At 34.5% G+C, this 16,867-nt stretch overlaps 1 protein-coding gene across 1 annotated transcript; it reads left to right on the top strand.

The window, feature by feature from the left end:
- The first annotated feature begins 7,200 nt into the window (after window positions 1-7,200).
- Window positions 7,201-10,844, top strand: LOC110886838 (U-box domain-containing protein 11). The gene is made up of 4 exons (XM_022134687.2): window positions 7,201-7,824; window positions 8,479-8,595; window positions 8,667-9,008; window positions 9,509-10,844. The coding sequence occupies exons 1-4, from the start codon at window positions 7,528-7,530 to the stop codon at window positions 10,577-10,579; spliced, it is 1,827 nt and encodes a 608-aa protein (XP_021990379.1). The 5' UTR covers window positions 7,201-7,527; the 3' UTR covers window positions 10,580-10,844.
- Window positions 10,845-16,867: the final 6,023 nt, after the last annotated feature.

The following is a 16,867-nucleotide window of genomic DNA, read 5'->3' as shown; positions in this document are numbered from 1 at the left end:
ACGTGCGTGATTTTAAAATGAACGTCCGTTATTACCTGTCGTACGTGATGTACGTTAAGCCATAATGTACGTTAACCTTCCTCTATATATATGTATATATGTATATATTAACTTCAGTTTCTTATATATATGAATAGTGCAAAATTGAGAAAAATGCATTTTCTATATTTGTGAAAAATACTATTTTAAAAAAAAATTCAACAATAATATAAATAGAGTATATGAGTTTTGAAATGAAAACAATTCTTTAAAAACATTTTTTAAAACCAAATTACTGTGACCTTATTTAAAAACATTGGGATTTCAAGGCTACTTTAAACTTATCATGAACTTTAGGCTGGAGGGTGTGGTATAAAGTCTCTAGAGGCTTTATCACGCCACTTCAGCGTCACCTCATCGCCACGTCATACAGGGGGCTTTAAAGCCCCTTCCTTTAACTTGCAGGGTGTGGTTTAAAGCCCCCCTTTACACTATAGCGCCCCCCTTTGATCAACACATTCATCGTTCAAATCGTTAATGTGCTGGCGAGCATAGGATGGCGCCCCCTTTCATTGCCACGGTGTGGCCGATGGCGCCCCGGGGGCGCTATGAAGGATGAGGTGGCGGGGTGGTGTTAAGCCACACCTACCGGCCTTAGAACAAGTAGAAAATTGTAAAGTATATGACTATTTCAAAACCAAATTTAAATTAGATTTTGTATCTTGAACTTCAAATTGATAAAATCCTACATGAAAGTTGAAGCTACAAATAAAACAAACAGATTGTAAGAAATGTTCAAATATTGGCATATATTATAATTTCCCTATCAAATCAACAAAAGAGGAAAGGTGATAAAATCATACATGAAAGTCGAAGCTGCCAATAAAACAAATAAATTATAAGAAATTATCAAATATTGGTGTATATTATAATTTCCCAATCAAATTAACAAAAGAGAAAATGTAAGAGCAATCTTGATAACTATATTAGTGTACCTCATGAGTTCTTTGAATCTTCTCATGTGGATGAAACTATATGTAAAGCAAAATCGATAAAATTACGAATGAAATTTCATAAAGCAAACAAATCGAACGATTCAATGTTCATATAAGCAAAAACTTTAAATAGATTTGAAGCAACAATCTCGAACAAGAGTTAGGAAGCCATACATACTTACTATAAAACATAATTGGTGAGGCTAAAAAATAGGATCCAAATTTTTTTTAGTCTAAAGCTCTAGCTTTTTAGCTAACATAGGCTAACTCTAGCTGATGTGTTATCGTTAAAATTATTTTCAGTGGCGGGCTTGAACGAAAATTCAGTGGGTGTCAGAATCTTAAAAAAACCAATATTTTACACTACGAAAAAAAATCGGGAATTTTCCGTAAAATTAACACTATGAGCCAAAAATCGGCGCCCTTAGTTATTTTCCTCTGATTACATGTTATATTAATCTATAATTATTTTTCTCTCTAACAAATCTAATAACTTCTTGTGATTTTGATAATGTTATAAACTTTAAGGTATTATAATTATAATTATAATATAAAAATAAATGATAATAAATGAAAGGATTTTAGAGATTATATATTGATACGAGAATAGAAAGAAAACAAAAATGACAACTCATGAAATCCAAAAAGAAAAGTAACAAATACTTGGCCATGAATGGAGGAATCCGCAAAAGGAAGCTTTCAAGAAAACATGAAGAAAGAGAACGGATGCAAGATAAGAAATAAGATGTAACCTGTGATTGACCCGATGCTTGTTTGTTTACGCGTCATTCTCAAGAAAACATATGTGGTGACTACCGTCCTCTTAAATATATATTTTCCATTTTCATTTTTATGTTGATATCGTCTTATATTATATTTTTAAATTAAATATGTTAAATGTTATTTTAAAAACAGTTATTGGTTTTAGTAAATTAGTTAAATGTTATTTTAAAAACAGTTATTGGTGTTGGTAAATTAATTAAAAATATGTGTCAAAACCAAACCAAACCAAGAACGGATTACGTTTAACTTTAGGCTAGTGGGTGTGAGAGACGTCCTAGGGTCGTCGAGGCCCGTTGGAGGGGGGGAGGGGGAGTTCCAAACCAAACCACACCGCCCCCTTTGGTCCGTCCCCATTCCCTCCAAGATGCCAATGATTTTATCTCTCAGACACACAAATACAAATATACGGGTAGGGTTCCAGCGTGAACAACCTCCCAAGAGTGAACTGCGTGAACAGATATGGACCCTTGATTTCCTTTTTAGTTGTTAAGGGTAGGATTGTAATTATATAAAAAATTAGATTTAAATCATTATTTTAATAACTGAATTAAGTTACATCTTTCGTAATTTAAATTCATTATCCACATTATGTTTATTTATTAATAAGATAATTATCAAAAGAAACAACAAATCACCAGGTTTCATTTTTTATTTTTATTTCAGATTTCGTCACCAGAATTCAAATTTTGATTTTTAAGATCCACGTAACCTTCATATTTCAACGGTATACACATGTGTACTTGGATATAAATAGAACAGTACACGTGTGTACACAGCATCATACATATGTGTACAGTAATTCACAGGTGTACATCAACACTCAATACAAAAAAAATTTTGAGATATCACAAAAACAGACGATATACACATGTGTACATCGCATTAAAAAAGGGCAAAATCAGAATACAAATGTGTACATCGCATTTAAACAAATAATTATTTTAATAATTGAATTAAGTTACATCTTTCCTAATCCTTGATTTGATTTGTGAGAGATTTATGCAATCAATTTAAGAGGATAATTGATTATTTGATTTGTGAGAGATTTATGCAATCAATTTAAGATTGAAATTACACATATACCCTTTTTGTATTTAATTAAATGAAAAAAATTAACCAAATAATTACCATCATGCCACTCACTTTAATCTCAAGATCATAAAAATCAAGGGCCCAGATCAGTTCACGCACTTCACTATTGGGATTTTGTTCACGTTTGAACCTAATCCTATACATACATACATATGTATATATGAAGGAGCTCATCTTCACACCGTAAGTCCATCCCTTTAGACTCATGCTCCACACCCGTTGACGTGAATACCTACGTGGCAGATTATCCTTAAGGTACTACCCTCCTCCACACCCATTAGCCTTATAAGTTATAACTGATGGATTTCGATTACAAAAAGGTCCGCTTTTGCAATTATATAAAGATGATGATTTGGCTAGTTCGGTTAACTATTGGTTCCAAGTCAGTGTCAATATTGTTTGTTCTTTGACAAAACATTGAGATCTGTCTCATTATCCATATATACTATTAATTTGGATGAGTTATGAGTATAGTTAGCTCCATTCGGGTTGTGACGTATGAAACTTTTATTTTGAGTTTCAATTTCATTATTTATACGTAAAATATTATATGTTATATACTATTTTAATTTGGATGATTTATAGGTAAAATATTATATATTATTACTATTAGGGATAAGGGATTAGAGCATTCACATCCAAAGAACTAAATTGTGAGTGTGGGGTTTTTAAAATATAAAGAGTATAAAAAATGGTTGTGAGTGGAGAAGAGAGAAAATGTTACTGTTCATCTGTATATTTGGGGGGACACTGTTCACCCACTATAATTTTTTAATATATATTGAAAGTGGTTGTGAGTGAATGAGAGAGAAAAATGTAATGATAAAGGTATAAAAATATTATTTAATTGAAAAGGAGAGAGAAAAAATATTTGTTTTTAGTGAAAATATATTGATATAGGAGTTGTTTTTTAGTGGAATGTATGTATAATTTTAGGGGGCTAGATGTGAATGCTCTTAAGATCAAATAAAAAGTCCTTATCTAGGTGAAGAGCAAATTATTAGTAGTTGGCTTAGTAGCTTACCAACCATTTTTGATTTGTTTGTCTTGTAAATTTTGGTGTTGAATAAAATGCAGTTTGTCATTAAGAAAAGATCAAATAAAAAGTTTATTTTGCCTAATTAGGATGAGAATGAATCTTAACCTTTTATTTTTAAAATCAATGATTAAGATGAAAATATATGGAAAAAAAGGAGTGTAAGGTATCTTTGAAAAATACTATTTATTGACTTTATCTCTTCACATACAAGACACATATATGAAAAAAGAGAAGTGTAAGGTATCTTTGAAAAATGCTATTTATTGACTTTCTCTTTTCATATGAAAGTTTTGTAATCTTTTTCATTGAATACATTTGTGCACTCTTGCATAGTTTCTTGTTTGTAATCTTTTTCACCGAATACATTTGTTTTCATAACATATGCGAACATATCAATTTACACTTGTTTCATTACGATTTCATATTGTACTATTTTGTACATAATTCATTTGAGATCTCATTTTTGTTAGGTACCTGAGTTTCTTTTCGAACTCCGTTATCCACTTCTAGGCTTTTGTTATCTCTTCTAGGATTTATTAGTAACATCTTTTAAGGTTTTTGTTTGCAACCCGTTTTGGGTTACACAAACTGCGTTACTCTTCACTTTTCGTGTTAATGGCTTTTATCTTTGGAACTGATTTATCGCTCACATTTGCTTAATATGATAATAATTTTTTGAGTACTTCAATTCAAGCAGATGAATTTGATCCTTGTATATGTGACTTATCACTTCGTTTGTGTTTGTTAATGCATCTGGTATTTCATTTGCTGTCTTTGTAAATTCACGCTTTTTTAGACTTCATATTTACAATGACCACTTTAGGGGTAGAGATGTAATATAATGCATTCCGTGTTTTTCTTTTATTACCAATCTGTTCTTTCCTTATTCAATCTCCCACTAAAACTCGGAATTAGCATTTATGCTGTAAAACATGTCAATTTTGATACATTATCCTAGCGGTATTTGTACATATATTGCACAACCATTTTTTTTTTTTTTTTTTTTTTTTTTTTGATCTTTCTAGGGACCGCTATTGGTTTTGAATCGCTTAGATAATAGACTAAATCTTCACTCATTTTCTTAGTAATAAACAAGAAATAGACTAAATCTTCACTCGTTCATAAGCTGTATCGATTGTATCAAACAATATCATCGTCGTTATTTCTTTGGATTACATTTTGCCCTATTACATAGTTAATTTCAAATGCATCCACATTCGATGAATATACACACTAGTTAACATAGATTATATCGATTATTGAAAACTATATCCATTTTGCCGCATACATAATTGTCCTCCACAATCATGAGCCATATTGACCATTTAATCAATGAGTTGGACTTGTACATTATGCTAAGTCGCTTGTACCAAGAATCTTTTAATAAGTCCATAACAAATTAACAATTGGCGCCTATCGATTCACCTTCATGGAAACATTCTTCTTATGACACGAAATCATGGACTTCTTCCACAATTAAGAAACATTTTATTCCTATTTAAATTAACTAAGTCTGAAATCAACAAACAATAAAAAAAAAAGACATTCTATTGCTATTTAAATTAACTAAGTTTGAAATCAACAAAAAAAGTGTACGATAAAGCATTAATATAAGCTTATGTACATAACCGATTCAAATATCATACAAAATAAAATACATACAAAATACCATTTCTAAATAATATATTTTATCAAAATAACTAATACTTTTTACCCAATAAAAATTGACGAGGTTAACAGTTTAGACAAACAAATTGCTAAGTCAAAGGGGCATCTCCAATACCTGAGACAAAATTTGCCACATTTTATTATATAAGGGTGGTGGGTGTGGTTTAATGCCCTTAGGGGTTTTATCACGTCATGTAAGCGTCACGTAGATTTTGAGATAAAAGTGGCACCCCTTTAATAATGATGGTGTGGGATAAAGCCCCACTAACGCCCCCACCAAATTAAAAATTAAAAAAGAAAAGAAAAAAATAAACAAAATCTGATTGGTTAAGAGGAATGGGGCCCACCAGATGCACTCATTCACGCCCGTTAATGGGCTGGCGGACATGGGGTAGCCCCCCTTGTTAACGAGCAAGGGGCGGGGGAGGCGCTATGGGGCGCCAAAATTGGTGATGTGGCAGGGTGGCGCGAGGCCACACCCCTTGGTCTAACCATTTAGCCGAAACGAAAGATATCAACCCAAAACGCTAGTAAAGTAGGTGAGAGTTCATTGGGTCTTAAACCTCACATACGATGCCCATACAACCAATGTGGAATAAGTGTCATACCTTTCAATAGTTTTCGTCTGTAACAAGAAGGAAGTATACATATTATATTAACGATAGTATTTAATACGATTATGTAGTTACATCTTTTTTCCTCTTCACTAAACCTGATATCATTACACACACTTGTATATTTGTAACAGTTAATTATTTAAAACTGATCTAAGGGGAGGGGGGGTGGTTCACTAGTGATAGAATTTATCACTCACAAGCACCAATCAAGTTTCGCCATGTCATCGACTATTTTTCCATCACTCACAACCATTTTTAGTGGGGGTGGTCATCACTCATCACCACACCCAACAATTTCCCCCCAATCAACAAATCCACTCACAAAACCAAACCATAACGCGTGAAGAAAATAACGGAAATATGATTTCGTTGCACATTAACGCGTTAATGTTATGACCGGCGGCCGATATAACGAGTGATGGATGGTGTCCGTGATACCCCGTCCTCTCTAAAAAATATGATTCTAAACATACATTTACGAAAAGAGAATTCTGTAATTTACCTTTTCAAAATAAAACATAACATCATTAGTTCACATGATCCTTTAAATTAAAACAAAAATAAAAAGTAAATATTATTATCTTATACTTAAAATAAAAAAAAGAACAAATCAAAGAACACTTAATAAAATGAACGAATCAAAGAACACTTAATAGATTAAAAAGAAGGAATCAAAGAAGACAATTCTTTATTTTTTTAAACGATCAACTTCGTGTATGAGGTTACTATACTTCTCAAATTAGAGTTTGGTCAGACCATGTTGTCTTAACCGAGTCCATACTAGTTTCAAAGTTTTTGATTTTTTTTTTGGGCGTTTCTTCAGGAACCCATACCGTCGGATGCCACTTGACAGTCGTTGTGTAACCACGATGATACAAAAACCCGAGTGGGCTTGAGAAACGAACTGATAACCTAACACAAGGCATAGTTCAAATCTTTCATTGCCCGTATCCACCCTGTATGACTGTATCACACAAGTAGGATTTTTAAGGGGATATATATGTGGTTCCCAGACGATCCAATAATTGGAAACGAAATCACCGTTGCATTCCGCCCACAATATCATTATTCTCTTTACAACTGTCTTCTTCTTCTTCTTCTTCTTCCCTTTCTCTCTCTCTCTCTCACACACTTTCACCACCAACAACCCTTTCTTTCAAATAACAATCAATCCCAATAATCCACCGAGAATCTCGCAACAAATTTCCCAAAACATTTGTACAACTTTCCACAACTAATAATAACAATAATATTATTATTATTATTCCTTCATTTCTACTCATCATCAGATAGTGAATAAATACTATTTATTGAATCCTAAAAACTCATACTCCATTTTCAGCAGCACAGCAATATGGCCGGCGTTGATTCCACAAACGCCGTCCGTGCTGCCGTGCACTCGCTCCTCCGCCTCGTCAGAGACGTCGGCCGGTCCTCTTCCGCCGGATTCGCCGGAGAATTCAAGAAGGATTGTACAGACCTGGCTAGAAGAGTCACATTGTTGTCGCATTTGTTGGAGGAAATTAGGGATTTGAAGGTGTTAGATACGTCGTCGTTTTCGTCGGCTTGGTTACCTGACTTGACGGTTGCTGTTCAGGCGGCTAAGAAGCTGCTTGCTGTTGCCGGAAGTTTTGATCGGAATGTTTCTCCGGTGAGTGTTTGTTTCAAGTTTCATATGAAGTTTCGTATGAAACTGTTAATTGATCGTTGTTTGTATATATAATTCAAACTGTGAATTTAAACGGTCTAATTTGAGTAATATATGATCAAATTGTTTCAAAATTTAGCCCTAATTTTGGTGAAAGTTTTAGGATTATTAGTATTTGATCAAACTGCTTTGACTTTGACTTTTATTTGATTAATTTCAACCATAACGTATCTCCAGTGAGTGTGTTAATTGAGTGTTGTTTCTATGTATAACTCAAATTCACAATTTCAGAGGTTAACCTGAGTAATATTGATCAAATTGCTTCAAACATTTAGCCCTAATTTTCTTAGATGTTTAATTTGAATTGTGGTTGTTTTTTATTGTATTATCAATATCTGATCAAATTGGTTTGACTTTGACTTTGTTTGACTGTATAATTTGAGTAATATATGATGAAATTGCTTTAATATTTAGCCTGAATTTGGTGAATGTTAGAGGTCTAATTTGAATTGTGGTTGTTTTTCATTGTGTTATCAATATTTTTGATCAAATTGGTTTGACTTTGACTTTGACTTTGTTCGACTTTTGTATGATTGTATTATGATTATTATCAATATGCTTGAATTCTAAATTTATGCTTGGTACATTTGACTAAAGGATGGAGCAGCAATGAAAATTGAATTTCAATTCCATGGTGTTACGTTAAAATTGGAAAAAGCGCTAGCAAATTTACCATATGATCATTTTGACATCTCGGAAGAAGTTCAAGAACAAGTAAGAAGATGATTAATCATATTTTTATCCCAGTTTGTTCATATAATAATCATGTTATATCGCGTGTTTAGGTTGACTTAGTAAGAGGTCAGCTGCGAAGAGCGAGAGAAAGATACAGTAAACCTCTAAATTCTACATCGGATGAAGAAGATCTTCATCTTGCTGAGACCAATACTAACATCAATGATCAAGAAGCTGAAACAAAGGTGGAAGCTGCGTCGAAAGAGAATCTTTCGGAAGGGTGTAATCAAAACGAAACGGTGTATCAGTTGGAAACTTCAAAGAATTCATCTGAAACATCATCTTTATTAGATGAAAACAAGAAACCGGATGCTCCTGTAATTCCTGTTGACTTTCTTTGCCCTATTTCGTTAGAACTAATGCGCGATCCGGTTATCGTTTCCACAGGACAGGTAGATTATATTCAGTTAAACTGAGTTCACATTCTTTTAGCGTAAAATGCCATTTTCGTCCCTGAGGTTTTGGCCAGTTTTGCGACTTTCGTTCAAAGGTTTGGTTTTTTTGCATCTGGATCCAGAAGGTTAGAAATCTTGCCATTTTCATTCGACTCGTTAACTCCATCTATTTTTCTCCGTTAAGTCATGCTTATTACCATCTTTTTAGACATTTTTTTTATTAAACTTAAAACACTATAAGAAATAAAGTCAACAGTTACTTTTAGTTTAGTAAAAAAAAATGTCTAAAAAGACGATAATACCCCTAACTTAACAGAGAAAAATGGATGGGGTTAACGAGTCAAATGAAAATGGCAAGATGTCAAACTTTTTGGATCCAGATGCGGAAAAACAAACCTTTGGACAAAAGTCGCAAAACTGGCCAAACGACGAAAATGGCATTTTACTCCATTCTTTTATTATCTTCTTATTAATATTAATTTTAAAATTTCTTGCAGACTTATGAGAGATCATACATACAAAGATGGATCGATTGCGGGAACACAACATGCCCAAAAACCCAACAAAAACTTCAAAACGTGATTCTAACTCCTAACTACGTTTTAAGAAGCTTAATCACACAATGGTGTATTAACAACAACATGGAGCAACCAAATTCACTAACAAACAGGAGGTTAAAAAGAAGTGACGGGTCTTTTCGTGACGTAAGCGAAGATATAGAAGCCATTGAACTACTCATTCGAAACCTCTCGAGCCAGTCAATCGACGAACGAAGGTCAGCATTGACCCAAATCCGTTCTTTATCAAAAAGAAGCACCGATAACCGAATACTCTTAGCCGAAGCAGGCGCAATCCCGATTCTTGTGAGTTTATTAACATCTGAAGATAATATCACGCAAGAAAACGCGGTCACTTCAATTTTAAACCTTTCGATATACGAAAACAACAAAGGGCTTATAATGCTAGCCAATGTGGTACCGTCAATCGTACAACTTTTAAGAGTTGGAACAACGGAGACTAGAGAAAATGCGGCCGCAACCCTTTTCAGTTTATCGCTCGCAAACGAGAATAAGATAATAATCGGTGCGTCGGGCGCAATTCCGGAGCTTGTAAATCTTCTCGAAAACGGGAGCACTCGAGGGAAGAAAGATGCCGCAACGGCTTTGTTTAACCTTTGCATTTATCAAGGGAATAAAGGAAGAGCCGTGAGGGCGGGAATCATTCCCGTTCTTCTTGGAATGTTGAGTGATTCGAGTAGTTGTATGGTTGACGAATCTTTGACCATACTTTCAATTCTCGCTAGCCATCAAGAAGCTAAATCCGCTATAGTTAAAGCTAGCACGATACCTCTTTTGATCGATCTTACAAGAACCGGACCGACAAGAAACAAAGAAAACGCTACATCGATCTTGCTTTCGTTGTGCAAAAGAGATAAAGATAATCTTGATTGTATTAGCAGACTCGGTGCAGTAATCCCGTTAATGGAACTGGCTAAAAACGGGTCGGAAAGAGCTAAGCGAAAGGCGAGATCGTTATTGGAGCATCTTCAAAGGTTTCAACAAGTTTAAAACGCGTAAGTATTGAATAACTTGCTAATTTGTTTGTTAATCTGATTTTTGGTTTTACATACTAAGGCTTTTTGTTCCGAGGTCTTAAAGCACGATGAAACATGATTCATGTCGGGCTTTCGTTGTATTTTTTTATTCTTGTGTTTGCGAAATGATTCATTTGATACCATCAATTGTTTGTTTGACATCATATTTGGATTGGGAATAACTTGTGTGAAATACATTTGTGACTGTTTTTATAATTCTTGAAATTGATTGGCAATTGTATAATATAGATTGTGTTGGTGTGAATTCATGGCAGTTTCATTGTATTGTATTCTAGTTTGTTTTTATTTTCTCATGGGTTGCGGCTGACATAACACTTGGCATTGCGTTTCACGATAACTTCACGAAGATGTGTAGGTCTGCTGGTAACTTAGTTGTCTTAATCTAAAACATCGCTGATCTTTAGTAGAACACGATCCTCAACGTTGTTGTCTACTGTCATTGAAGAGATAACGTCCTTTCTGGGCGAACCATGAAGCTTTGTACCTCACGCTCCGTGCTGTCTCCAGAACTCCTAGTAGGTATGTATATTCCGGACTTGGGCCCACTATATAACTAACTAAGAAAGTGACTGGTCCGGCAAAAGTTTTTTTTTTTTTAACGGCAACTTTTATTCACAAAGCCAACACCCAAACAAAGGGACGGCCACAACCAAAACGACCAAGAATTACATAATAACAAATTTACACCAGCTCTCCCAAAAGATTATTTTATCTTTAGATCTATTTCTATACCATAAATACCCAAGAGACTTAATATCTTGAAAGATCTTCTCAACTTTAACCTTTTATCGTTCCGAGGACCCAACAAGCAACGATGATAATTCACAGTAAACACGAAATTAGGACCCACCTTGCACCAAGTGCTAATGAAGCTCCACACCATTGTAGCAAAGTAACAGGAACAAAAAATGTGCTCAACTGATTCGCCTTCAGAGCTGTACTGCAAAACGCATGAAGTATCTCTCCATTGTAACAGATTCTGGCCTGAAGCGCGTATTTTGCACCGCTCTCCAAATAAAGATATTACATGCTTTTAAAACCCACTAGCATCAATCAAAAACAAACCTGTTGCTGAAGTCCAGTGCAGTTTTTTACCATTTAAAGAACCGCCCCATATAGAAACCTTTTAATTAAAGTTTCTAATCCAAAAATAACTTGGTTTGGAGCGTTAAATAAAGAAAAGTAGTAATTTGGCAAACTTTCCTGACCGACTTTATGAGAGTAACCCGCCCCCCAATAGACAACGTATCCGCCTTCCACTTAGATAATCCACCCTCAAAAATCTCAAAGTTAACGTTCCAATTTGCAACCATGTTCATGTTAGCACCGACCAAAATGTCCAAGTGCTTAAAAGGGAGCGAACCCACACGACATTTTTTTTGAAAGGTAAGGCTAATTTTAATACCACACAGACCCGTAGCAAGAAGTTACCGACCTGATTACAATTTACAATTCTATCTTTATATTCTCATGCATTTTCATACTTTGTTCTATAGTAACCGAGTATGAAAATTTATACCTATGTAGACAACTTACTAAAACAGTGATTAATCGAGAGTACGAAATAATTTTAATGTATGCTACTCAACTTGATTGCAGTTAATAATGTACAACTTACAAGCACCAAAATTGGTACCTTTAAGTTTCTTCCAAACCTGATCGCATGTAAACAACCAAGCTCAGCCATCCGGGTAGGCAAAAGATCACCCACTATGGTAAAACCTCTATCTCGCGCATAACATTTTGTCACGAACAAGACTACAACTAATAACCTTCCCTACAGAAATACATCCAAATACCACCAGAGCATTGCTCCTTTGGTAATACAAACTCTTATGTACTTCTAGAAATCATAATCTTGTCAATTTCAATCCATTTGACATTTCTATAACTTGTTACAACAAATTTGGATTCAATCCATTCTCTTAAAATAATTTGACTGAAAAGATTATTTAGTGTATTTTGTTAAACTTTCCAAAACATTAGTTGACTAATTATGTCAATAATTTTCCAGTAAACTGACTGGTCAAACTTAAAATCAAAATCACTAATGTTCTTGGTGTAATTCACATATTCACTAGGTTGGCCAGACCACGTGCCACCACGAGTCCAACACCACCCCCTTTCTCGTTTTCTTCCAATTTTGGCCGGGTCACGTTGTTTCAGCCATGAGATGAAGTTTGCCGAATTCAAGGAACTAGCCGTTAGGCTAGTGACCGTTAGGGTTTTTAAATTTCTCTTTCATTTTCCAAACCATATATATATCCCACTAGTTCTCAATCTCATTCTATAATTTATCATTACCTCACTATCTCAAAGCCAAAATAGTATGGATTATTTGTCATTATCTTCTAGTAGTGAACATCTTCGGATTCTTATCAGAGTTTATGCAACACGTTAGTCAACCTTCAGGTCCGATTATTAGAAGAAAACAAATCCAACAGGACCGTGAGGTTGCAAACGCGTTGTTAATGCATGATTATTAGAAGTACAAACTCTTATGTACTTCTAGAAATCATAATCTTGTCAATTTCAATCCATTTGACATTTCTATAACTTGTTACAACAAATTTGGATTCAATCCATTCTCTTAAAACAATTTGACTGAAAAGATTATTTAGTGTATTTTGTTAAACTTTCCAAAACATTAGCTGACTAATTATGTCAATAATTTTCCTGTAAACTGATTAGTCAAACTTAAAATCAAAATCACTAATATTCTTGGTGTAATTCACATTTTCAATAGGTTGGCCAGACCATGCGTGATTATTTTTGTGATGAACCTGTCTATGGTCCTTGCGGATTTAGGCGTCGTTTTAGAATGAGTGAACGATTATTTTTACATATTAGCAATCACTTTAAACAAAGACCTGACGCAAGAGGAAAGACGGGATTCACGGCAATACATAAGTGTACATTTGCTCTACGTGTGCTAGCATACGATACGTCAACCGATGCGTGGGACGATTACCTAAAAATGGCGGACAAAACAACAAGAGACGTTGTAGCAAATTTTGCTAAAGGTAATGCTTATTTTGTATGAATTATATATTTTTTTGAGAGTGAATTTCAAGAATTGTCCTTTATCTTTATACCAATTTTCAGGCGTTGTCCTTTATGTTCAAAATTGATGAGTTTTGTCCTTTATGTTTTCATATCATACACGTTTTGTCATTTAGGCCTAACCTAGTTAGTTTTTTCAGTTAAATAAGGTCATATGCTTTGCACATGAGGGCATTTTTGTCAATTCAAAGGTAAGTTCAACGACAGATTTACAGCTCAAAGCTTCTGCAACCTTTGAATTGACAAAAATGCCCTCATGTGCAAAGCACATGACCAAATTTAACTGAAAAAACTAACTGGGTTAGGCCTAAAGGACAAAACGTGTATGATATGAAAATATAAAGGACAAAACTCGTCAATTTAAACATAAAGGACAACGCCTGAAAAAGGTATAAAGATAAAAGACAATTCTTGAAATTCACTCTCAAAAAAATATACAATTCATACAAAATAAGCATTACCTTTAGCAAAATTTGCTACAACGTCTCTTGTTGTTTTGTCTGCCATTTTTAGGTACTCGTCCTACGCATCGGTTGACGTACCGTATGCTAGCACACGTAGAGCAAATATACACTTATGTATTGCCGTGAATCCCGTCTTTCCTCTTGCGTCAGGTCTTTGTTTAAAGTGATTGCTAGCATACGGTACGTCAACCGATGCATGGGACGAGTACCTAAAAATACCTAAAAATGGCGGACAAAACAACAAGAGACGCTGTAGCAAATTTTGCTAAAGGTAATGCTTATTTTGTATGAATTAAATATTTTTTTGAGAGTGAATTTCAAGAATTGTCCTTTATCTTTTTACCAATTTTCAGGCGTTATCCTTTATGTAGCAAAGGTGCTCATCTCCAAATGATTGAGGGTTCTAGTTCCATAGTGAATGTTGATGTAGATTTAGGTGTAGATTTTAAGATGCATGAATTAAATACCTAAGTGTAGTTAATATTAAGACCAACTATAAGAGTTGAATAAACTACAGTCGTCCTAGCAACATTATAAGAGAGAAAAATAAGAAAATATAAGAAAAAAACATAAGAGAAGTAGATAAAGCCTTTATCTACTTCTCTTATGTTTTTTTCCTTATAGTTCTTATTTTTCTCTCTTATCATAAAGGGGCTGGAAAAAAAAAATAAGAAATGCAAGGAAAGGGTCTGTTGAAATGAAAATGTCCCTCCAAGAGTCCAAATTTGAAGAGTGGCCAATGGATTTGTTCCTTCAAAAATGATTGGGGTTTTTATCAATACATTGTGACTATAACTAATTTTTGCTTGTTGTAATGCTGTTGGTGTTTTTATCTGCAATCGAGCTGCTTGCTAGTTTGCTTTACTATTTTTTTTAACAAAATTGACTTTGCCGTTTCAAATGAATAAATAATAATTTTTGCACGCTACGAAATTTTTATATATGTATATAGATTGTTCCTGAATAATCTAAATCTGAAAAAGAATATATATTATCAAACGATTGGAATTTCAAACTTTCATACACCAAAATCAAAGTTGATGTTCATGCAAAGATAAGAATGCATCAACACCAACTCTCTTCCATGTTGATGGCGGGACCGGTCATATAAGACACTTTTGAGGTCATCTTCTTCGTATAAATGCGCTCCCAGTCAAGATTAAGGTCTTAGTTAGGTAATTTTATGAATTATTGGTCATATTATAATGGTATAATTAGTATGATGGTGAAAGTGTAATTACAAATATACAATGTGGGTTTTTTTTTCTTTGGTATATATATAAAAAACACATAGATACCAATGGGGTGGTGGTCTATTGACAAAGACAAAACGTTTAAACACCAGGGTTTGAGAGGAGGAGATCTTGGGTTAAAGTCTCACAGAACACGAAGAATTAAAGAACCGTTAAAAAATAAATAAATAAAAATCGCGTGTCCTTTCTTTGTCATTTATTTCTTGCCTAAGTAATAATGATGTCTTTAAAAAGCAAAACAAGCTCATCAAATTGTGTTGATGAGACAAGTTTTTTGCATACACGTTACAACCTTGTCTAAAATATAATCTGGAATCAAAAGAAAGCTCTACATCAAATGAGTAGCTCAGTTTTGTTGGTAAAAATATCAGGTTCTATGCGGCCCAAAAAAAAAGCGAAGCAGAAAGAAAATATATAAATGTTGGTTTCATAGTAAAACCGGGCTCTATTTATCTTGGCAAAAGAAATGAAACCCAGTTTTACCTAAACACCCTCTATTTGAATGCCAAAAGAAACAGAACCGAACTTTACATAAACAATACGGGTCGATTGCCTGTCAAAAATAGGAGAGTCGAGTAAGATATAGAACTTGGTGTTTTTGTTGAATAGTCGGACCTACCCAATGTGAACCCTAATTTATAATTTTCAGGGCCACCTTTTTCCTTTTCTGTTTTCTCTAGATTTGTGTTCCTTCTTCTCTTTTTAACACAATGGTTAGTTCTCTAGTTCCTTTTTGTTTAGTATCGTTTAACATTGTGCATTGATAACATGTGCTTTCACATTAAAACATTCTTTTTTGGTTGAGTTGTTATTTTCTTTCCATGTTTTAATGATTATTTATGAAGCTATTTCCGTTAGTCAGATGGTTTGGTGTTCATTTCATGTTAGGGTGAGAGGGGTACTCCCCTTTTAGGGGAGTCCCCTCTCTTACGCACACCCAATCAGGTTATGCCACGTCAACTCCCTTCTTAAACTCTCCTCGCACCCCAATTTGATGGCGGCACTCACCTCTTAGGGGAATTGTTTTTTTATTCAAAAAAAAAAAAAGAAAAGTTTTCATTGGTTGGAAAAAAGGGTGGCCCACCTTCTCTATCCTTCCCTCTTCGGTGCCCCCTCCCCGAAATGGGCTTCCCGATTCAGCTCCCCGCCTGGATGGCGGCACCGCCCCGCTCGGTGGGGTTGGTCCCCCCACGGGGTCACCGAGGGTGCCCCGCTCCCCCTTAGTTTTCACTCTAATAGGGGGAGTTAGGACTTGACTACTAGAAAACTCCTACTATTTCTATCAAAATTTCCTACGCATTTCCTACAAATGATAATACCGACACTTTTCCCACAAAATTCCTACGAACAAGAAAGGGTCTTAGTTTTGTGACAAAAAAAAGCGACAAAAAAGCCACAAATTGTTATGCGTAGGAAACGTGTCGGATATTTCCCACGTATTTCCGACGGAATTCGTTTTTG

The sequence above is a fragment of the Helianthus annuus genome, chromosome 12, assembly GCF_002127325.2.
Source record: "Helianthus annuus cultivar XRQ/B chromosome 12, HanXRQr2.0-SUNRISE, whole genome shotgun sequence".
In the NCBI taxonomy this organism is placed as follows: Eukaryota; Viridiplantae; Streptophyta; class Magnoliopsida; order Asterales; family Asteraceae; genus Helianthus; species Helianthus annuus.
This window is presented reverse-complemented; position numbering and strand designations above follow the sequence as displayed.